Consider the following 23,825-nt stretch of genomic DNA (forward strand, 5'->3'; position numbering starts at 1 on the left):
CACAGGCCTTCTACTGGACTCCACTCCTAAATATTACTTCACCAAGTTTATATCCATGTGCCGCCATTTACTGATTAGAATTCCATGCAGTATCCTGTCAAATGCCTTTGCAAAGTCTACCACTATCATTACCTTCATCCAACTCAGCTGTTGTATTATAAAACATGAGCGAGTTACTGAGGCACGATCTACCCCTCACAAAACCATGTTGCCCCCCCCCATATATTATCCCATTTTTGTCTATCTATTCCTATATTGCTAGACTTTGCAGAGATTTATATTCACATTTCATAATAGTGACAACAGAACTGGATAAAGGTGGTAATGGCTTCACCATGATACTGCTCGCCTTTGCCAAGGCATTTGACAGAATATCACACGGAAAACGATTACAAAAGCTAGAGTAAATGGGAATGGATATGAGGCTAGTATCACGAATAGGGGATAGCTGACAGACACTAGGGAGTAGTATATGGTGGAGGGGAATCTAGGAGAATGATGGTAGTGACTAGTGGAGTACCTCAGGAGTATTAGATCCATTACTCTTTAATTTCTATATCAATGATATAGGGAAAGATTTAAGAGGGGATATTCAGCTGTTTGTTGATGATGCAAAACTGGGGGGTGCAATAGTTGATAAACTGATGTGAATATCTTACAGGATGATTTAAATAAATTGGCATTGTGGGCAAAGGATAATGATTGTCAATAAAACCTTACATTGCAAAATGTAAGGTTTTATGGTTTGGGTTGAAAACGTTGCATACTGTATCATACTGATGGTATCAGGAAATTGCAGGAAATTAATGAGGCTAGGGAATTGGTGATAATGGTGGACGGAGAGATGAAGTTCAGAGGGTATATTGCAACAGTTGGTAAAAAGGCAAAACGGATTACTTGGATGTTGAAAACACACTAACAAAGGAAGTTCTTATCCCTTTTTATAAGGCTATGATTTGGTCATATCTGGACTATAATTCACAGATTTGGTCACCTGGGTTTCTTGGGGACCAGAAGGTAGTAGAGAATATTCAGAGACAAGTGACTAAGCTAGTGATAGGTTGTGGGATATGAGGATAGGCTGATAGGTGGAAAAGAGAGGACATGATAGAAACTTTTAAGATATTAAAGGGGATTTATAGCATTGTTGCAGAGGAAATGTTTCAAATATATGACAAATAGGGAACTAGTAGCCATCCATGGAAGTTGTGTAAGAGTGTGGTTGGCAGGGATATGCAGAACAGATTTTTTGCATGGAGAAAGGTGAATGAGTGGAATGAAAGCCAAAATTAGTTTCGAGTTACCAGACAGTGAATGAGTTTAAGGAGATGTATGATAGGTTTTGTGTGTATAATAGTTTGGGACTCCCATGATGAGACTCCAAACTCAATGGAGATAAATAATAATTATTATTATTATTGAAACAAATCACTAGTTTCCTATATACCAGAAGGGTTTCACACAACTGTATTTACTGCACTTGGGCTGATATTTAGGATCCACTGTCATTTCCAGAAAATGTCTCAAGCCTTTACTTACTGCACTAAAGCATACCGATTTTTTTTTTCTCCATTTGATTCTATGCAAGGTTTTTCCATGGCATGGTCTGTTAGACCTGATTGAATATAACTATGGTAGGTTTTTTTGTATATGACTCCCAATGACAAAAAATGTCATTGGGAGTTGTAAACCTATACCATACTGGTACTGTGGATGGACTAAGATGTTTATTTTGAAAATTTTTACAAATTCAAGATGTCAAGAAATTATATTCTTGGTTTAATCCTTTATTCGAGTGCAAGCAAACAAAGTTGGAATGTGAAGTATCTTCACAACTGGACTACTTGTACATAGAGATTAATAATTTCGTCAATGGGTCTGGCTCCTAATAATGGATCTTAATAAAGATCGAAACCAGTCTGGGTTGCCTTTCCCATAATGCAGAGCATTATACACTTACAAGAGAATGGATGCTTTGCATGATAGAATACTAAGGCAATTGACATGGTCATTATCCTCTTTATACAAGTAGCCCAGTCGTGAAAACACTTCCCACACAAACTTTGTTTGCTTACACTTCGATAAAGGATTAAACCATTAATCCCAAGAATATTAAGATGCCAGGAATATAATTTCTTGGGATCTTAATCTATATTATAAGAAGTTTATTATCATTATATGTAAATATGTGTACTTCATTCACATCATTTCCACCCATTTTTTAATTGTGTTCACGTTACAATTCTTATATTACATTTCCATGACAGCTGTCACAAACACAAAATATTAAACTCATTAATTCATTAGTTCAGTCATTAAATTAGTAATCTGTAAATTACAAGTTGTAAATCAGTAATTTTTTCTCACTTTCATAAACAAACAAACAACAGTACAGGTCTTCCAAATCTTCGGTCTGGAGGGGCATTGTAGGCTACTATATCTGCCATGGATAGTGATGGAATGTATTCTGGTAGTCAACGATTGCATGGAAGACATTTAGTTTTTTTTATGTGGCTCCCATCTGCAAAAGATTTTTTTTTATGAACCTATAGTATTGCATGTGTGGGATTATTTTTCCTCTTTTTGTTAATATTTATAATTTTCTTTTTTAATTCATTTTCACCTGGTACGAACACCATGCTCTAGAGCAGTATTTCTCAACCACCAGGCCCTGGCATCAATTATACTGGGCCATGAGAGGTTCCTCCTGGAATTTGTCATTTTAGTTTTCTAAGTCTTTTTCATAATTAAATATTTTATAATGGAAATATTCTGAGGAGAATAATATTCGTGAATGTGTCAAAAAGCTCAGACCCAGCATGTCTAAATAACATATGTGTAGCAAATGTCAGTGACCAAGCCATGTATTTTTAAACATGGAAGTATTCACGATTAATCAAGAATTTTCAAACATCGCAATCTTTCAATATTCAGGAAAGGGAATATCGCTGTTCATGACCTGGTCACAAAAATTCTCTGCAAGCCAATTACAACAATAGGGGGCATATCCTCTGTTCTCAAAACTGAACGAAATAACATCTATGTAGGAAATGTCAGTGACCAATCAGCAAGGAAGTATAAAGAAAATTTTTTCCACTGAAACTTTTCCACTTTAATACTGAATATTGTTTCTTCGCAAGTTCACAGTGCAGTGTGGAAATGCTTGTTTCGAAACCCGATTGCTGTGATTTTTTAAAAGTAATAGCCCTACAGATTTAAATTTTAATATGAATAAGAGACAAGGGACTTTGTTTAATTTTGGTGTTAAAAGAAGTCTCTTATTGAAGGTGCTTGTGATGCAACAAATTGTGATTCATCCACCTCAAGCCTACAGAGCAATCTCCAGGATGTACAAAAAGAGGGGGAAACTGCCAGCACACAGAAGAAAAAGTCGGCATTCACTCGTAAGTACATGGACAGCTATTTAAAATTTGTTTTCATACAATGCCCTCAAGGTGACCAATTGTCACGACCTCAATTTGTCATTTGTGTTACTGTTCTGGGAAATTAAGCCATAGCAACTTATCCGACATCTCAACACAAAACATTCTAATCTAGTCAACAAACCCATTGAATTCTTTATGATAGAGATGCACTTAAAATAGAAAAGCAAATTATTTCCCAAGCTTCAACTACCGACAACTTCACTTCTGACGGCATCCTATTTAATATCATTACAGAAAATGTAAAAAATATTAAGCCTTCTTTGATTGCTGCTTGTAATGAAGTATTAGGCCAGTCTGTGGCAAGTAAAATGAAAGACATCCCATTGTCAAATGATACATCTGAAAGGCAGGATATCTGATATGGCAGGAGATACAGAAATGCAACTTATTTAAAAAATGAAAAAAAAAAAAAATGAAACCGTTTGCATTACAATGAGATGAATCTACAGATATTCAGAACAACAGCATTTTACTTGCATATATACGACATATAAAAAGGAAAGATGAAAAATGAATTCAAACAGCAGAAATGAAGATCCTCAGAAAAACAGCTAAATATACTAAGTGGGACCACAAAACAAATAAAGAAATCTTACAATCCCTGAAAATAAAAAAACCAATTAATTACTACATAAGATAGTATAAACAAAAATGACTAGAACATTTAAATCGAATGGACAATAGCAGACTACCAAAAATATTATACAGATACAAAATAAGTGGAAAAAGAAGAATCGGAAGACCAAGAGAGAGAGAGAGAGAGAGAGAGAGAGAGAGATGGCATGAGACTGGAACAGGCCACTTGGCCTAAATTCCATGTTAGGAAGAAGATATACAATATATTGACCATGATGAAAGTGACATGAAGGAAGACATTTTAAGTGTTTCTGAATTACCTACGCACACCACCACCTGCAGTAAAATTTTCAAAGTTTGAAATAGTTTCATTGAAGAGAGAGGTCTTAAATGCAAAAATTCACTGGAGTTTGTAGTTTCGCCGCTGCCTGTCTTACACGTAGAAATTCAGGTTTAGTCACTAAAATTAAGGATATGGCAGGCAATAACTTATTGTCAATGCATTGCTACATTCATAGGCAAAACCTGGCCTCCAAAAAAATGATACCTGAGCTTAATGAAGTCCTGTCTCAATCTGTTAAAATTATTAATTATATAAAAAAAGAGGAGAGCAGGAGGAAAAATTTAGCAGGAGACTTAAATGCAATTGGAAACACGAAAATTAATAATAATATAGGAATACATGGAGAACATACTCTAACCAGGAATGGTAAAAAATTGATTGACTTTGTAGTTTATGATTATATAGAGAAATCAAACTCCAAAAATCAGGCCTCGCTCAACATGGAGTTGAAAAACCAAACCACAAGATCAAATGGAAAAAGACAAAACTCCTGCACAGATCTTCATATAAATATGAATGCTTATATAAAGTGCTGAAGACCTACTTCACAGACCAAATTTAAACCACAATGATGTTCTTGCCATCCCTAAAGTATGGAAAATTGTCATACAAATTGTGTAAAAATAACTTAACTGTAATTTAATTTTAAAATTAATTTAATTCAATTTAATCTAATTTAAGTTCAGGCAGCAACACGCCACTGCACGCAATTTAGATTCCACTGTACGTACGCACCCTATCCTTTGTGTCATTCCTCGTATTGTTCTACTGTACTGATGATGCCCTAAGATATCTAGGACGAAATATTTATGTAATAAAAAACCTACTACTGTGATTAACATATGTTAATATTAGTTTGTAATTTATAATAACTTAAAAATAATGAATTCCTTATATAAACATAAAGACATACCTAAATATACTTGGGCAGCAAGAGGATGGAAATCAATATTAGATTACTTTATATTAAATGAAAAGCATCAAAATTTTCACTAGATGTTAGAGTTCACAGAGGATATGAAATAAGCAGTGACCACTTCCTTGTTAAAATAAAATTAAGATTACCACCTAAATGGCTGCAAGTAACAAGAACAGAAAGAAAAATTGAAACATTTCTTTATAAAACTAGACTATTGAATGACACAAATGTACAATGGCTGTATGAACAAAGAATTAACCAATATCTCAATAAAATAAAACAAAATGAAGAAACAGAAATAGAATGGCTTAATATAAAAATGATATTAAATGCAGCAGCAAACGAAAGCTTAGGAAAGACCAAAAAATTCAATAAAAGGAAAAAACTAAGATCTGGGATGATACAATCAAAGAAATAATCAAAAAGAAAAAAAAAGTATATCACAAATGGTTAAGTAGTAAAAGATTAGAAGATGAAATAGAATATAAAAGAATAAGAGCCATAGCTAAAAGAGAAGTCAGAAAAAGACAGAGAATCATGGAACAAATTTGTTTCTAATTTAGAACATGATTTATATAAAATAAGACCCTATATATATAAGATTTTGAAACACTTAAATGCAGATACCAAAGAAAACATAATTAAACACTGAATTGAAATTAGAAGAATTTCTAATTACTACACAGAATTGTGGACAGACAAATATTTTAAAAAAGACAACTGGCAAACAATTAATGAAAATAAAAAGTAACTAAAGAGAATTAGAAATCAGCCTGAAAGAAACAAGAAACGGAAAATCACCTGGAGAAGATAAGCTAGGTTCAGAACTATATAAATATGCAGGAACAAGATTCAAAGAAAGACTCTTATTATTTTTAAATAAAATTTATTCAACTGGTATCCTCCCAATAGAATGGAAAAAAGCAATTGTGATTCCCATCTTTAAAAAAGGTAATAGAGATGACCCTAAAAACTATAGAGGTATCAGTATACTAAATTCCTGTTACAAAATATATAGCAGAATCATAAATAGCAAACTAATGAAATATTCCGAAAACTTAATTTTAGAAGTACAGAATGGATTTAGAAAAGGACGATCATGTATAGACCCAGCCTATTGCCTAAAATTAATAATAGAGAAAAGAAGAGAATACAATTTAGAAACACACATTGCATTTATTGACTTTGAAAAAGCATTTGACAAAGTTAAAAGAAACATATTATTTAACATATTAAAAGCAAGACAAATACCAAATATCCTAAAAGTTATCACAAGTATATACGAAAATGATCAAATACAAATAAGTTTAAATCACAAGCTATCATATACGAGAGAGATAAACCAAGGGGTCTGACAGGGATGTCCCCTCTCAGCAACTCTTTTTAATATCTACTTAAATGAAATAATAATAAAATGGAATAAAAATTTACATCAAGGAATTAAACTTTCTCCTACAGTAAACTTAAACACTCTCCTCTTTGCCGACGACCAAATAATAATTACAAATTCTGAAGATAACTTACAGAAGCTATTTTAGATCTAAATAAGATAGCCAAAGATTATGGTATGATAATATCAACAGAAAAATCAAAAACTATGGTCTTTAAAGGACAAGATCCAGCAAGAACTCAAATAGTAATAGATAACAAGATCTTAGAGCAGGTAAATTCATTTAACTACCTAGGATGCATGATCACATATGAAAACGATATAAAAGTAAAAATCACAAAACATTTAAAAATACCAGGTTTACAATTAACTCTATATTTAAACCAAAACTAGTTCAAAAACAAACCAGACTAAAAGTATACAATACATTAGCCCTACCAGTCTTAATGTATGGAAGTGAAATCTGGACAATAAAACAAAAAGACAAACAAAGATTAACAACAGCAGAAATGAAGTTTATGAGAAAAACTGCAAAGTATTCCCTATTTGATCACAAAAGAAATGAAGAAATTATTATTATTATTATTATTCGTGACACCTCCAAGGAGTCCAAAGACTCATCGCAGGAGGACACCAATTGTACAACTCTCCATTTCCACTACTACACTGAACCTCTCTACCAATCATCTACATCAGCACCATCTACCACCCACCACCACCACAACTAGTATTTTTTTTGTCTGTAAATTGTGTGTGTTCTGAAGGGCTGATTTGTCTGTATGCGGGATGAAAAACCCGAGTTTCCGGGAGGAAAAACCTTGTTATAGTTCGCCCACCGTTTGTAGATCTCTCCTTGGCATTTTGCCAAGAATAGTCGATTCATGCTGAAGGGGAGAAAGAAATGATGTACAAATTGGTTGCCAAAATGCGAAATCACGTGCTTTCTTGTCCATCGCTTTACTAGTACTAGCTTGATTTTTGTTGTCGCTGTTTTGCATTATTTTTTATTATATGATGGATCCAGTACAGTCAACAAGTTCTGTTGTTAAACGTTTCAGTAGCTCTTGCAAAAGGATATTGAATAATGTGCTGACATTCTGCGAAAAAAGAATTGTCTCCTTGTACCCCTTTCTCAAGTCCTAAAACGTGCAAGTGCAATTGTGGGCGTATCGGGATCAACTGTTAAAAGAATTCGTAGGAATCAAAAGGTGAAGGTAAGCCAAAATTTAAATCTCCTAAAAAAAAAGCGCCAAAGTAAAGAAAACCATCGAAACCATAGCTTTGAATGATTTTGATGTAGACGTTATAAGAAGAACTATTCACGAATTTTACGTGGTCGAGAAAAGAGTGCCAACTGTTCCGAAATTAATTCCTGTGCTTAAAGAAAAAATTAATTTTCCTTGGAAAAGAAAAACTTTAAGGAAAATTCTTCATGAAATCAGATTTCGTTTTAAAAAGTCCCAGAATAAAAAGAAACTTATCATAAAGTGAAGTTACATTGTTTTATTTAGAACGCAGTATTTGAGAGCAATAAGACGTTTCAGGGAGGAGAAAAGACCGATTGTGTATTTAGATGAAACTTGGATTGATAGTAATTTAACTTATGGAAAATGTTGGCAGTCTAAAGAAGAATGTAGAGTGCTACAAACCGGAAATGCCTCGCAGCGCATAATAATTTTGTGTGCGGGTGGAGAAATGGGTTTTTTACTGAATTCAAACTTACCATACAAAGCCAATTACCATAGGCAAATGAATTCTACGATCTTCGAAAAGTGGGCAGAAGAAAAACTGATTCCAAACCTTCCTAAAAATGCTGTTGTTATAATTGATAATGCTTCATATCACTCAATTCGATTAAACAAAGTTCCAAATTGGTCTAATAAGAAGCAAGTTCTTATGGATTGGCTATCTGCAAATAACATTTCTCATTCCCCAGATATGCGAAAAATTGAATTGCTTAATTTGGTCAAAAGAAACTAGCCCACAACTAAACTATCTAAATACGACACGATGCTCAAAGAGCATGGATTTCTAACTTTGAGGGCTACCACCATATCATTGCGATATTAATGCTATTGAGTATGTTTGGGCAGAAGTGAAAAGTTTCATTTGGCATCACAACGTAACTGGAGATATTGACATGTTGAAACTTTTTAAGCTTTCAGAACAGGCGATTCAAATTATTACAGTTCAAAACTGGGGAAAATACTGCTTTCATGTCACCTCATTGGAAAATATGTATTGGGACAGAGACGGAATTATCGAAGAATTATGCGAACCTTTGGTGATCAGTTTAAGTGAAAGTGATGGCGATTCGGACACCGATTTAGATGACTCTGAAGATTAAAAGGATTTGATAATGGTATTTTTTTTCGAACCTTTTTTTTGCATGGGTTTGTTAAAAGAGTCACAACAAGTCATAAATAATTAATCAGTTTACGATATTAAAGTGTCTCAGTTCTCTCAACTGTAAGTTTAGAATATCTAAGTTGATTTGAAAAAAATTTTCTGTTTTTCTGTATAATTATTTTTATTTTATAGAAAACTTTCTTAAAAATAAACTTAGTTAAATTTTTCTTTTATGCTATACCTTTTTTAATTTTGTTAATACTCTACGTACATTTTTCCAACTGTTATACAAGCAAAATAGTTACACTTTTAAAAACTACAATGTTCGTAAAAGAAAAGCTAAATTTTCCGACCTGTAATAATAAACAAACACATCTCAGAAGACAGATTGATTACCCTATTATCGGAATGGATTCTCCTTTTTCTGACATGCGCAGAAGTGTCGAGGGACCTCTAATCGGTGGGCGAACTATACCTCTGTATGAGATTGGCAAACTCACCTTCGATTGAAAAAGTCCATATAAAGTTTCCTCCAATCATGATGAGACTCGAACTTAGGCCTTTTCCAATTGAAGGGCACAACGTACCATTGTTCTTCCAATTGTGCTACGGAGGCTGGTTAAAGAATTAAATCAAGAACCAGTAATAGAAAAAATTAAAAAATATAAATGGATGGAACACGTTTAAAGAATGAAAACAGAAAGATTACCAAAACAAGCCTTAAAGTACAAGCCATTAGGAAAAAGAAAACCAGGACATCCTCTTAAACGATGATTTCTAAGGTCGGAACAGACCATGCTAGGCCCAAATCCTTGATAGGCATGATGATGATGAGAAAAAAACAGTGCTTTAACTACAAGACTGTTAAAAGCATTGTGCGATGAAATGGGCTCTGATCATCAAAATCTTCTTTTCCATTCGGAAGTTTGTTGGCTGTCCGGCAGTCAAGTTCTCAAGAGCTTATTATATGAATTCCGAAACAAAGTTAAGCTGTTTCTAATTGATAAGAAAGTGACCTGTCCCATTATTTCAGGATAAGAAATGGGTAGCCATGCTGACATATCTCAGCAACATATTTTCTTACATAAACAAGTTGAATTTAAAACTTTAAGGTCCAGATACAACAATATTTAATGCTTGGAACAAGATCAAATCATTCAAAAAGAAACTCAAACTCCAGCTTAATATGATTGCAGAAAGAAATAATGAATTGTTTCAGTCATACTCAGATTATATTATAGAAGCAGATGATTTCTGTTCACAGAATTCAGTTTGATATTATTGCAGCTCACTTGAAGATATTGGTGTTGTTGTTGTTTGAAAAGTATTATCCTGAATGCAAAATACATGGATTGTGAACCCCTTTGTTCAACACAAAGAGACAGCCCTTTCCCATGAAGAAACCATTCAACTTATTGAATTATCATCGGACAAAGGGCTGGAAAGTACTTTTAATTCTATTAGTAATTCGAAATTCTGGATAAGAATGAAAATTGAATATCCAAATTTACATGAAATAGCAATGAGGTTTCTTTTTTGTTTTTCCACCACATATCTTTGTGAAACTGCATTTTCTGCCACGACTGTGCTTAAAATGAAACAGAGGAACTGCCTGCAACTTTCTGACTGTTTCCGTTTGGCTATCACTTCAATTCATCCCAGAATTAATAAGCTAATCGACAGAAAACAGCAACAAAGGTCTCACTAGCCTAACTAAAACCTTCAAAAACTCAGCTGTAATAAAAGAAACAAAGTTTAACTTTTTCAATAACTTATAATTGCTGTGTTAAAATACTGCATTTTTAAATTCAAAATATTAATTAGTGTTGGAACTAGTATTTAGAATTGCGAGATTCATACATTTTTATTTATTAAATTACATACTTTCCATATATAAATTTTGGCGTGTGTATGTGATAATACACATGCCAAAATCCTTCTGCTGCTTCCCCTGCTCAGCTGACTTCCGTGGTGAGTTAAATGCATAAATATTTTTAACACTACGATTTTTTTTTTTTCAAACCTTCTGGTTCCCATCTGCCATACGGCCGGGGGTTGGTTTTTCAAACCAACATCATTAAAATCAATTTAGTAATACAATAATCAATTTTATACTGAATAATATTATAAATTTTTGGTGATCAGAATGGGATATGTCAATGAAAATTAGCACAAATTAATTTAATGATGTTGACCTAAAGAAACTACAATATGCTATAAGATTTCATTAGTTTAGTGATTGATAACTAATTTAAATGTAATTTTATATTTGTCAACATGCCACACTGTATACATAAGTGTACTAATACTCTGTGATTATGCCATAATTAATTATTAATACTTATGTTAGTTTAATGCATGAACTTTAAAAAAAAAAAAACCAGAAGGATATTTATGAGTAAATTTGTTGGGACCAGGCCCTCATCTTATAAAAAAAGAATTTACTAGGCCACAGTCTCACAAAGGTTGAGAACCACTATGCTAGAGACCAAACATGGAACTTTTTTTTAATCAACTTCAGGCATACAATAAGCAGGGCAGTAGTTTCACACTGAGTAACTGAATTCATTTCCCACCTAAAGACAATCACAAACATCCATACCCACAGTGGAATTCAAACCCACAGCTCGCTGATTGGAAAGCAGATATGCTACTCAGCCAACTATGCTGACAAATGTGGTTTCAAAATTGATAACAATGACCTTCATTACTTTACATATAACCAAGCTGAGGAGAATGAGTATGGATAACACTAATCATCCTTTTTTTTTTTAGAATGCAGACTTTCTTCTGTACTGTGGGATATATGACAGCTAAGTACAAGAGTTTGGAGATAATATAGAAAGGTGTTAATGCTAGAGTACTACTTTTAAGTACAACTGGAATGATATCCTTACAGACTAAAAAAAAAAAAAAAGTATGATTAGTAAGTTATGGGATCAAAGTGCTTCTTTCAATGAATTGCTAAGAGGTGAAGACATCTCGGGAACTTCGGTCAATAAAATAAAACTTTTAGCCTTTGGCTTAAGAATTTTTTTAAGTTGGTGAAATTTAGTATCATTTTATCATTTTGCAATCTTATTGAATCAATTTCACTGACTTTACAAAGTACAAAAACCTTCAATTCTCCATGAGTAATTTTTGGGCTTTTGGCATACAACTTAAATCCCTCTCCCTTTTTTAGTACCAGATCCAAACACAAAAGATTGCAAAACCCATAATACAATAGTGTTGTGTGTGTGAGCAAAAACTAAAATAAAAAGAAGAAATCAGTTGTCATGTTTCTTGAACAGCTTGAGATTGAGTCCTTTTGATATACAAAGAGAGGAAGACCATTTCAAAGGACAGAGGTATAAGGAATAAAAGAGAAGGTAGAGAATTTGATTTAGTAATTTCAAGCTGGACAATAAATAGATGTGATCAGCAGCTGCTCATGCTATTAAAGTGTTGGGAAAAAAATTGGAAGAACGATGGTGCCAGTTCAGTAAAACAGTGTTCATGGAAATACCAACAGAAGAGACAAAACAAAAACTAAATGTTTGTGTGTGTGTGTATGAGAAATAGAGAGAGAGAGAGAGAGAAGGGTAATCGAAATTAATCAGAATGCTATCCTCTGGAAAACACCAAGAAGCACTCAGAGGAGTTTAGGTGCACCACATGTGTATGAACAGTATTTTTATTTTATTTTATGTATTTTCTTTGAGGGGAGAGGAGAGGGGAGAATTTATATAGTGTCAGCAGTTATATAGATGTGAAGTGGAAAGTTGCACTCAGCTTTCTATAGGCTGAAGAAGTTATGTTATGCCTGAAAATGTTGGTGTAAATTGTTATCCTGAGAAGAGAGATCTGATCATGTCTGAAAATCTCGATATCAAACATAACTAAGTGAGGTGAGCTTTCTTAAGAGAAATAAGACGGGACTGCATTTTGGTTATGGTGAAATTCAAAAGGAAACTTTAATTCAGGATCAAGTGTCGATTTCACTGACTTACCAAATGCTGATAGCACATTTAATTACATCAACATAGATGAAATATATCATTCTCGTGCACTTCATATCCAACATGTATTTCAATGTGATATGAACAGTATTACAATTTAAATATGCACTGCACATCCATGGCAACTTTGATGCGCATACATGTCAAGGCCAGTTCGGTAGTTAACACCTGATGAGTCAATGAAATTGACACTTCCTCTAATCTCAAGCTTGCAAAACAACCTTTGGTTCTTAGTGTATGAAGTCATTTCTCATAATGCAATTTGAATCTCAAAAACTACTGAAGAATGCTGTATTTTTGTTTGTTTTTTTTGCTTTAGAGTCAACGTTTAAACAATGCAAGAACCATTAAAGGCCAAGAGAAGATGGTATGGAACTTTTCAAATTCTCTGGAAACAACTTCAGATACAAACTACTAGAATTCATGAATATAAGATCCTAAATGACCAATGCCAAAAAACTGGCAAAATGCTATGATCATCCCCATCTTCAAAAACGGCAATATTAATCAATGTAACAATAGAAGCATTAGCCTTTTAAACACTGGATATAAATATATTTGTCTCTTAAAGAATAAATTAACCAAATATTATGAAAATATTTTTGGGAGAGGAACAAAATGGTTTCCATAAAGGCAGATCCTGCACCGATGCCTTTTTCACTCTCAAGCTCTTGGTAGAAAAAAGAAGAATTTAATTTAGAGACCCATATATTATTTATCGATTATAAAAAAGCTTTTGATAAATGATTTTTCACATAAATGATTACACCAACATCGACAATTTTATTTGCCGGTCAGGTTCTAATCGAAGATTCACTACAGCGAGCAGCCATTTTATTAAATGAAACAGCAAAAACATACAATATAAAAATCCCCGCCTTCCAAAACCATGGCATTTAAAGACCGAGAACCCAATTAGATGCAAAATTTGCATCAATGATGATATTATACAATATCTTAATGCATTCAAATATCTAGGCTTATCTTATGAAAGAGAGAAAGACATGCAACATAAAATAACCAATTAAATAGGAATAAGAAAAACTATCAATCAGATATTCAATCCAAATTTAATAAGCAAGAAAACAAGAATAAGAATCCATAACTCAATAGCAAGACCTATCCTAAGATATGGTTCAGAAGCCTGGACCATAACTCAAGATAGAAAAAGACTGAAAAGCTCTGAAATGAGATTCATGCAAATGAGCTGGATATGATACACTAGACTTCAAAAGATTTAGTGATATATCTGAAAGGAACTTGATGTGATATCTGTTTTAGATGACACTGATCTTTATTGAGTGAGATGGAGACAACGTACAGAAGGAATGAGTGAAGGAAGAGTCCCCACAGAGATATCAACCTAAAAACATATCAGCTATAGCAATGATATTGCAAGAATGGAGAGACATATATATTTATTTTTTTTAACAAATACGTTTTGTTTTGCCTATTAAAATTACTTTTGTAAACCATACATCAAACTTTCATAGTTTATCCAAAACGGTATATTGCCATGTAAAAATTTCTTCACTGATGAAAACAGTCATAATGAAATTATTTAAAATAAAGAGCCAAGAGGCTTCAATTCGGAGAGTTAAATCCCACATTATTTCATCGAAAATAATTTGGGATTTAATACCCCCTTAATTTAAATAATGAAACTGTTCTGCTCTGGCAAGTGTTCTTTGAAATAACCTTGTAAAGCATGTATATGTATGTGATGCAATCTCGCACGCAAGAGGTACAAGAACCTATAGTACATCAATGCCGTCTGTAAGGTGCTTCTTTCTCAACCTCTCTCTCTCTCTGGGTCGAGAAAGAATCCTATTGACAGTCTTCTTAAAGAGCTGTAGGTTGAAAATTTTGGGTAACATCTTGGTGATATCAGCTTAATAGATTGAGAACCCGGCATCAAACTGGAATTTTATCATTCATTAATGGCTCAGAATCGCAATATATGTAGATCCAACCTTTGCCTTTCTGAATCATGTAAAAATCTTCCTGTAAAAATGTTTCACTACGCACTGCCATCAAATAAAAATTCTAAAGTTGCAGTGCTACTGCAAACACAACTTTTCACTATCCATGTAACTTTTGCGTGTTAACATTCTAACGCATGCTGTAGTACGACAAACACCACTCTACATGCCTTTACGACACAACCTCTTCTTCGTACATCAATTTTCAATCATTCTACCTAACACAATGCTCTCTTCCCCTTTTTGGTTTACTAAGCATATAAAAATGTATTAGTACATTACTTGATATTAATATATATATATCAACTGAAAACACTCACCACATCCGCAGTGAAATCGTCAGCCATGTTTATGATATCAGACTTTTCAAATCAAATATCAAAATGAATAATAAAAAGGAAAAAAATAAGATCAGCCCAATATAGCATAAAAAGGGTGAAAAGATATAAGTAAACAAAACCTGTGTACTTTCTTTAATATTGTTTTCGTAATTTTGAATGGTTTTCATGGGAAAAAATCAAAAAGAAAACACAAAACTATTTCACGAAAAAGAAATCATACTTAGATTTTTATATATATATAATTATCCTTACATGAAAGTTCACAAAATTAATAACACAATAGTGAAATGAGAGGGTTAGTGAATTATTAATGGAAAATAAGTAATCTTTTCACGCTTGATACACTGGGGATTGTGACATGGGAAAAACAAAACTGAGGGGAGTGGGGGTGGAATTGCTGTATTAGTAGAAATGCTAAGGTCCAGTTCTGCGCAGCAGTGCCTATGAAAGTACATCCATTGTGTGTAAACATTGAACCTATAGGACGGTGATTAAAGGGAGTCTCTGAGAGAATGGTCACCTAATAAGTAAATTTTGTTCAACTATACACCATCAAGAATTCTTAGGTGAATTTGGTAACACCAATACAAAAGTGAGAACAGTATTCCAACGTGGATCTAATTTAAGAGTTCTAAAGTGATAGATGTTGAGGGCCGTAGCGTAATTGGAAGAACAGCGGAACATTGCGCCCTTCGATTGGAAAAGATCTGGGTTCAATTCTCGTCGTCAAGAGGGAATTCTTATATGTGCTTTTTCACCCGAAAGTGAGTTAGACAATCTCATACGGTGGTAGCAGGGTTTTTTCTCCCGGAAACTCGGGTTCATCCTTCGTACAGCAAATCACCGTTCAGAACACAGGCAATTTACAGACAAAAAATACTGTTGTTGGTGATGATGGGCGAAAGATGTAATTGATGGTAGAAATGGCGTATTTGGAGAGGATCAGATGTATTTAGCGAAGTAAGGTACTGTGCCTTCCCACCAGTGGCACACCCAGGGAGGGGGACAAGGGGCCCTAGTCTCCCCCCAACAGAAAAAGGAAATAAACACTAGAAAATTTTCTAAAAATCTTTTCTTAATTAAAATTGATTTTTTTTTAATTTATGTTAAGTCTTCTATTTCTATACTATTTGTCATGTATTGGCGATCACTGCAGATGCTGAGTCATAGGTCGTATGCAATGCGTAGTGTGTATTCGTAAATCGTCTACTGAACTCGCCCCCCTCAAGATTAAATCTTGAGTGCTCAGGCCCCCTCCAAGATTAAATCCTGAGTGCGCTACTGCTTCCTACGATGAGTCCTTGGACTCCCTGGAGGTGCCATGTAATAATAATAATAATAATAATAATAATAATAATAATAATAATAATAATAATAATAATAATAATAATAATAGTAATAATAATAATAATAATAATAATAATAATAATAATAAGATAAGAAATGTTTTGAAATAATAAAAACACTAAGTTACAGAAGCGCTGAACAGGCGAATATAATATCTGATCCAAAATAAACTGGATGCGACACTTTTAGCCCGATCTTGAAAGAATATTGGAAGGAACTGATCTTGAAAGAATATTCGGATATTATCTAAAGTAAGTTGGAGTAAGGAGAATCTTCACTCCAGGTAATACAACAGGTCTGAGTTCAATATCATTGAAATTCACTAAGCAGTCTTCACCACATTTAATAACGTTTAGAACATCAGTATATAATTCATTGATTATCGTAAGGCACCAATCATTTGAATACTACAGGTTTCTCCGATGAATAACCTAAATTCAGAGTACTGTATTCGGAAATTATATGAACAGAATTTTAAGTCAGAGAGAGAGAGAGAGAGAGAGAGAGAGAACAGAGAACAGCACTGATGGAAAGGAGGAAGGGCATGGATGAGGGCACACCATAGTGTACTCCAGCATTCAAAAAGAAATATGAAGAGAGAGGAAGCAATCCGCTATGACAAGCGACCAACTGCTAAAGAGAAAGCTGAAAATCCAATCTTAAAGATACAACCATAAGATGGAAACTTATCCAGCAGGACTAATGCCAGAAAAGATCAAATACAGGGAGCGACCACATGGGGTGCAGGCTATGTAGCTCACTCGATATAGAAGCTCTTTCTTCGGAAAGACCTTGGTGGTTCGATTTCCTTCTATGCCTCAATAAATCTTTATCAGATCTCATCGACTTAAGGTGAGTTAAGTGACCTCATACAAAGGTGGAAGATTTTTAACCTGAAAATTCAGGTCAGTCATCATTCCAAACAGGCAAACCTGTTTTGTAATAGCAGCCTGCATTACTGCACTGTTAGCTGGATAGAGAGTGGTAACTTCTGATCTGTACTTCATCTGGGACCAAAAAAAATGCCAATATTGTTATCTTGGTTACTTCCACACGCTAACAACAAATACCACCATATAGGTTTTTGAAATCTTACGATGATCTGTATCCAAAGATGAGATTAGCAGGACTACTGCAGAATGGGAATAATGGAATCAGCTGATGATGATTATTGAACTTATTGTGTCTAAGTAGGGAAGAATCTATTGATCATCTAAACCACTTTTTAGAATACTAAGATTAGAACAATGGATCAATAATTTTAGAGCTGTCTTTTTTCTCCCCTTTTTTAGATTGAAACTGGAGCTTCCTTTCATGGTATTGCATAGATGCCAAGTGAATATGATAAATTACATGGCGATACGGGATTGGTGTAGATAACAGGGCACAAGTTTTAAGCACAATGGCAAGAACAGCATTTAAGAAGCAAAATCAGTACCAAGATTAATCAGAATTTTTTTGATCACTTATGGGCAGACGTCAGACAGAACATGCTATGTGAGAATGAAATTCTCACATAGAATGAATTTAAAGTGAGAAGAAAGTTAAACATACAGAACGATTGAATGAATCATCGGAGAATAAAAATTATGACACTGACGCAATGAGCGAGATCACTCTATTACGCTAAGCGATACATAGGGCAAATCGGCAGCTGGAGCGTTGGCAAAAATGTTTACCAAGCGTACCGACTAATAATCGGCAAACGTATCATAGAAAAAATAAGGGTATGATAGTGAATGTAAACAAAATGAAAGAGCGAGTGTTGTATGAAGATTCCTCAGTAAGAGGTGTGTTAGTTGAGAGTTTAACAAAATCGTACCAACCTGGTGCGAACGTTAAGAATGTAAGCGAGTCGATTAGAATAAAAACACAGCGGGTAAAAGAATTGATAATAATAGCAGGTACAAATGATTTGAAAGGAAACAAAATGGCTATGAGTGAGGATGTGAAGGAATTGCTTGAGGTAGCAAGATAGAAGAGTGAGAATTATGAGGGTGAGTCTGTTATCGCGGTATGAGAGTGAGGAGCATAGAAGGAGAACCATAATTGCTAATGACTTTATGCGTGAATTATGCAGTATGAGTGGTGTGGAATTTGTGGATGTGTGGAATGAGTTCGATGGGCGAAAGGATTGATATAAAATGAATGGTTTAACATTTGAATGGATTTGGTGTACGGAGACTTGAAAAGGTGTTGTCGAATGTAGTTGAAGTGATTGTGCAGAATCAGGGAAACTAGAATTATTAAGGGTGGGGGGGTAGATATGCAGACTTTAGAGAGACAGTTGAGTGTGTGAATGTTTGAAATATGCCCAAGCGAGTAGGAAAAACCACGAATCAGAATGGGACAGTTAGTATAAGGCATCAAAATAGGGATGGGACAAATCGGCTTCTGCAATTCATGTATACTAATGCCAGAAGTATTAGGAACAAAAAGGAAGAATTTTTGTTCTTGCTTGGCACTTCCAGACCGCAGGTTATTGGCATTAGTGAAACATGGCTGACAGAAGATGACACGGCTAGTGGGATTGAATGTGAGGGGTATGGTGTGTTCAGGAGTGACAGGGAGGTATAAAATGGGGGGAGGAGTGTTATTGATGATAGCTGATGAGCTACAGCCAAGGAGAATAGAAGTGGAACTGCAGGATAGCGATAAAAGCATATTTGAGGCTATTTGGTATGAGATTGAAACTAGCAGAACAAAATATACAGTTGGGTGCTGCTAGAGACCAGGTGATGGAATAGATGGTGGAAATAGTATGCATAAGCAAATCGAAGAAATGAGTGGAAGGAGGGTAACTATTATGGCAGATTTCAACTATGGTAACACTGATTGGAAGGAGGAGAGGACAGATGGGAGGAAGGAATTGGATTTTATGCGGATATAAAGGGATGAGTATCTGCGACAGCATTTATTGGAAAATACTAGGGGTCAGAGAGTGCTGGATCTAGTAACTGCATCTGAGAATTTGGCTGAATGAATATGTCCACGTTGCCACCAATTGGTGAGAGTGATCATAGGGTCTTGACTTGGAAGGTGGTTAAAGGTGTGGCTAAAGGTGTGGAATTTGCAATCAAGACAGGGTACATGAGGAATTATCGGGCTGGTAAGTATGACAAGCTTAGGAGTTTGATTGGTTCAGTGCCATGGCATGTACAACTGCAAGGGCTAGAAGTTAATAGTGTATGAGAGGCGGTTAACAAGTGTTTGCATGAAGCAATGGCTGACTGAAAACCTAGAGTCCGAATAATAAATCAGGTAGGGATTAAATGGATGAATAACACGATTTAGCTAGGGCTGCAAAAAAAGAAACAACTATGGAGGGAATTTAAGGAGAAAGTTGACCAGCCGGCACATGAACAGTATAAAGTGCAGGCCAGAAGGTTAATGAGTGTGGTCAGAAAAGCAAAAAAGGATTATGAAGGAGCATTGGCCATACAGGCTAAAGAGAATCCTAAACAGTTTTTTCGACATGTTGCAAGTAAAAGAAAAAATGTATATGGCTGAATGATTTTAAAGAATGCCGATGGTAGGGAGATAACCGAATAAGTTGATATAGTTGGATCATTGAGCGAGCATTTTGCAAGAATATATCATCCAGGTGGTGACATTGCAGAAATGAATGAACCAAAAGATTATACGGGAATTGTGGTGAATGAGGTGGAGGTGAGTTGTCTATTGCAAAACCTCAATGTCAATACATCTGTGGGATTGGATGGTATACCAGTTCGTGTCGTACGTGAAGCGGCTAAAGAATTGTCAGTACCCTTGACCATTTTGTTTAATTTGAGTCTGGGGTCTGGGTTAGTCCCGAGCGGGTGGAAAGAGGGGAAAATAGTTCCACTGCATAAAGGTGGTTTCAAGCCTGCTGTTGTAAATTACCGACCGATTAGCATATCAGAAATCATTGTCAAGGTCTTGGAGAAATTAGTCAAGAGAAGAATACAGGATTGGATAGATGAAAATGGGATACTGTATGGGTAACAACATGGTTTTGTAAAGGGTCAATCATGCTTTAGTAACTTGCTCACATTTGATAACACAGTGACGGCTGAACTGGATAAAGGTAATGGACTTACAGTGATTCTATTGGACCTTGCCAAGGCCTTTGACAGGATACACATGGAACTCTAATCAGTAAACTGGAGCAGATGGGGATGGATATAGAGTTGGTGAGATGGATAGGAGGGTGGTTGATGGAGAGATACCAGAGAGTGGTTTATTCAGGAGTTGAGTCCAAAAGATTGCTTGGAACTAGTGGTGTGCCACAGGGTTCTATTCTTGGACCACTACTTTTCAATTTCTTTATTAACGATATAGGAAAGGATCTGAGAGGAGGTGTTTACTTGTTTGCTGATGATGCAAAGTTGGGTAGAGCAATTGTGAGTGCACAGGATGCGAAAATTTTGCAAAATCATTTGGGTAGTTTGAAGGACTGGGCTAAGGAAAATGGATGTCAATTTAATGTGGCAAAGTGTAAGGTTATGCATTTTGGAGTGAAAAGATTAGCATTGGTGGAACCCTACTCCAGGAGATTGATGAGGCCAGGGATTTGGGAGTGTTGGGGGATAGGGAGTTGAAGTTTAGGGGGCACATCGAAAAGTGGCTTCTGAAAAATACTTTAACAAGCAGAGACAAACAAGTTATTGTTCCTCTGTATCAAGCCTTGATGAGCCCCATCTAGGCTACTGTGCCCAGATATGGGTGCCAGGATTTCTTCTTGATGGGGAGGAGGTGGAGAGGATCCAGAGACGAGTGTCCAAGATGATAGCAGGTCTGTGGAATGAACATTATGAGAACAGGTTGAAGATTTGTGGATTGCAGAAATTGGTTGATAGGCAGAAAAGGGGTGATATGATTGAGACATTCAAATTACTGAAGGGTTTCTATATGATTAATTCAGAAGTTATTTTTGAGAATAGGACTGGTGGTGGGAGGACTAGGGGCCATACATGGAAGCTAAGCAACAAACGTGGTTATCAGGGGAGTTAGAGCTAGGTTTTTTACTTGGAGAATGGTGAATGAGTGGAATAAGCTGCCAGAGTCTGTTGTGGGTGCTATGACCATGAACGAGTTCAAGGCTAGGTATGATAGGTACTGGGTGAATGTAGAATAGGTGTTCTTGACATGATGTTAGGGTCTCCCTCGATGAATCTCTCGATTCCTTGGAGTTGCCCGAAATAATAATAATAATAATGTGCGCAATATACGTTCTGCAGTATCAAGTGATTTGAATTTTCGTCTAAACAAGAGTGGGAGGGAAATGCTGATGACAACAGGTGAGAATTAACAACAGGTAGTTAACTATGGTACCACCTGGATGAGGCAGACATCTCCATATCAATATTTTCCTCGAATTCTTCTTTAGAAGACCCAGGTCAAATATGTATTCCACGTCCATAAATTCTGCATTGTATGAACAACAATATCAGCGAGGAAACAATACCGTGAGAAAATGACGAACAAAGAATAGACACCAAACAAACGCAGTGACATACAACAAGGTAAGTCCCGTGCTGATATTAAGATTACCAACAAATTAGATACATTTAAACTCATGGTTAAAGACTTGCTTTATACCCAAATGGAACAAATTAACAAAACATTCGAGGAGTATACGGACATACAATATAATAATGATAGCATAGAAGAGGTACATGGAACGGTGAGAAACAAACAAATCTAAAGGTTGTGAAGATGCGCAAAAAAACCTATAGCACGAAAATGAACAATTGCACAAAGAGATAAACACTCTCAATTGCCAAATCGAGAACATATACAAAAAGAACGAAAAAAGAACTGCAAATGGTGAGAATACCAAAAGAAAAGACAGAAGAATTAAGCTCCATTGTGCAAGTGACTGGCACCAACATCGTCAATCCAGTCACAACCATGGACAACATCTTTGTTAACTGAGGCCTACACACAAAGAAAGTGATACCTCCACCAAACAACGCTCGATTTAGCAGCGAAAGCCTGAGAAACCGCATTCTAGCAGCAAGCAAGAAAACAATGCCTACAACATCGATCCTAACTAACAAGTAGCTCCCATCTGCAACAAGGTATAAGTGAACACTTGATCCCTTACTTTAAAAATATACTATACCAGGCAATGAAAACAAAAACAGAAAAAACTACAAGTTTCTGTGGACCAAGGATTCACAGATATTCATGGGACAGAAAAAACACTACAATTTATACAATGGCAAGAGAATCTGAAGCAGTCTACCTATATACTACATTAAATCTTCACATCCCTAAGAGCAAAAATTAAAATTATCTCTAAAAACTACAGCTTGGAGATCCCAAATCTGGGAGAACACATCCAGTCAGAAAATATAAATTTCAAAATCTTTAACTCTTTGAAGAAATAGATAGAGAACATTTTCACAAATATTGACTTCCCCGTCATGCACACAAACATATGAAGTGTCAAGAAACACTGGCTTATATTGATAACACTGCTCAACTACACCTTGACAACATGGACGTATTAATCCTGACCGAATTTGCAATAAATGACACAGAGGCTTATGCATAACAACATCAATAACTACTCGTCATGCACTTTATGTAAACCAAACAAGGAACTTGATAAAAATTTAATAATCAAAACTACTAGTGATTGCCAGACTCAAAGCATGTATGAAATGGAAAAGAAACATTGAACGAGTGTTTTGGAACGCTTGATTGAAATTATAAAATTCCTTGTTAGCCAAACCTTAGCTTTTCGCGGATCATCTGATAAATTATATGAAAGGAATAACGGCAATTTTTTAAAATTAGTCGAACTGTTTGCGAAGTTTGATCCCGTTATGGAAAAATCATGCTGAAAGGGCCCTACATCGAAACAATAGAGATACCTATTTGAGTAAAGACAGACAAAAGGAAATATTGGAAACTTTGTGTAACGCAATCAGGGATACAATTTTATTATCAATTCGAAAATCTAAATATTATTCCATAATTTGAGACTGAACACGTGATGCAAGTAAAACAGAACAAATGACCATTATTATACGCTTTGTTTCCTGTGATAATGGGATTGTCAAGATCAGGAAAAACGTTTTAGGTTTTGCAGATATATCAGATTCCACAGGACGCGGTTTATGTGCAACAATAATGGAA

The 23,825-nt window shown here is 35.0% G+C and overlaps 1 protein-coding gene across 1 annotated transcript in view; it reads right to left on the reverse strand.

The window, feature by feature from the left end:
• The window catches only part of LOC150106414 (DALR anticodon-binding domain-containing protein 3-like), a 285,462-nt gene extending 270,071 nt beyond the window's left edge, over nucleotides 1-15,391 (reverse strand). Inside the window, exon 1 of the mRNA XM_090392991.1 lies at nucleotides 15,327-15,391. Within this exon, the coding sequence (XP_090249117.1) occupies nucleotides 15,327-15,353 (27 nt within the window). The 5' untranslated portion in view covers nucleotides 15,354-15,391. The remainder of the gene's footprint in view (nucleotides 1-15,326) is intronic.
• Between the last annotated feature and the right edge of the window lie 8,434 nt (nucleotides 15,392-23,825).

Source organism: Typopeltis vanoorti, chromosome 5, assembly GCF_054136105.1.
Source record: "Typopeltis vanoorti isolate ZY-2024b chromosome 5, IOZ_Tvanoo_1.0, whole genome shotgun sequence".
Taxonomy (NCBI): Eukaryota; Metazoa; Arthropoda; class Arachnida; order Uropygi; family Thelyphonidae; genus Typopeltis; species Typopeltis vanoorti.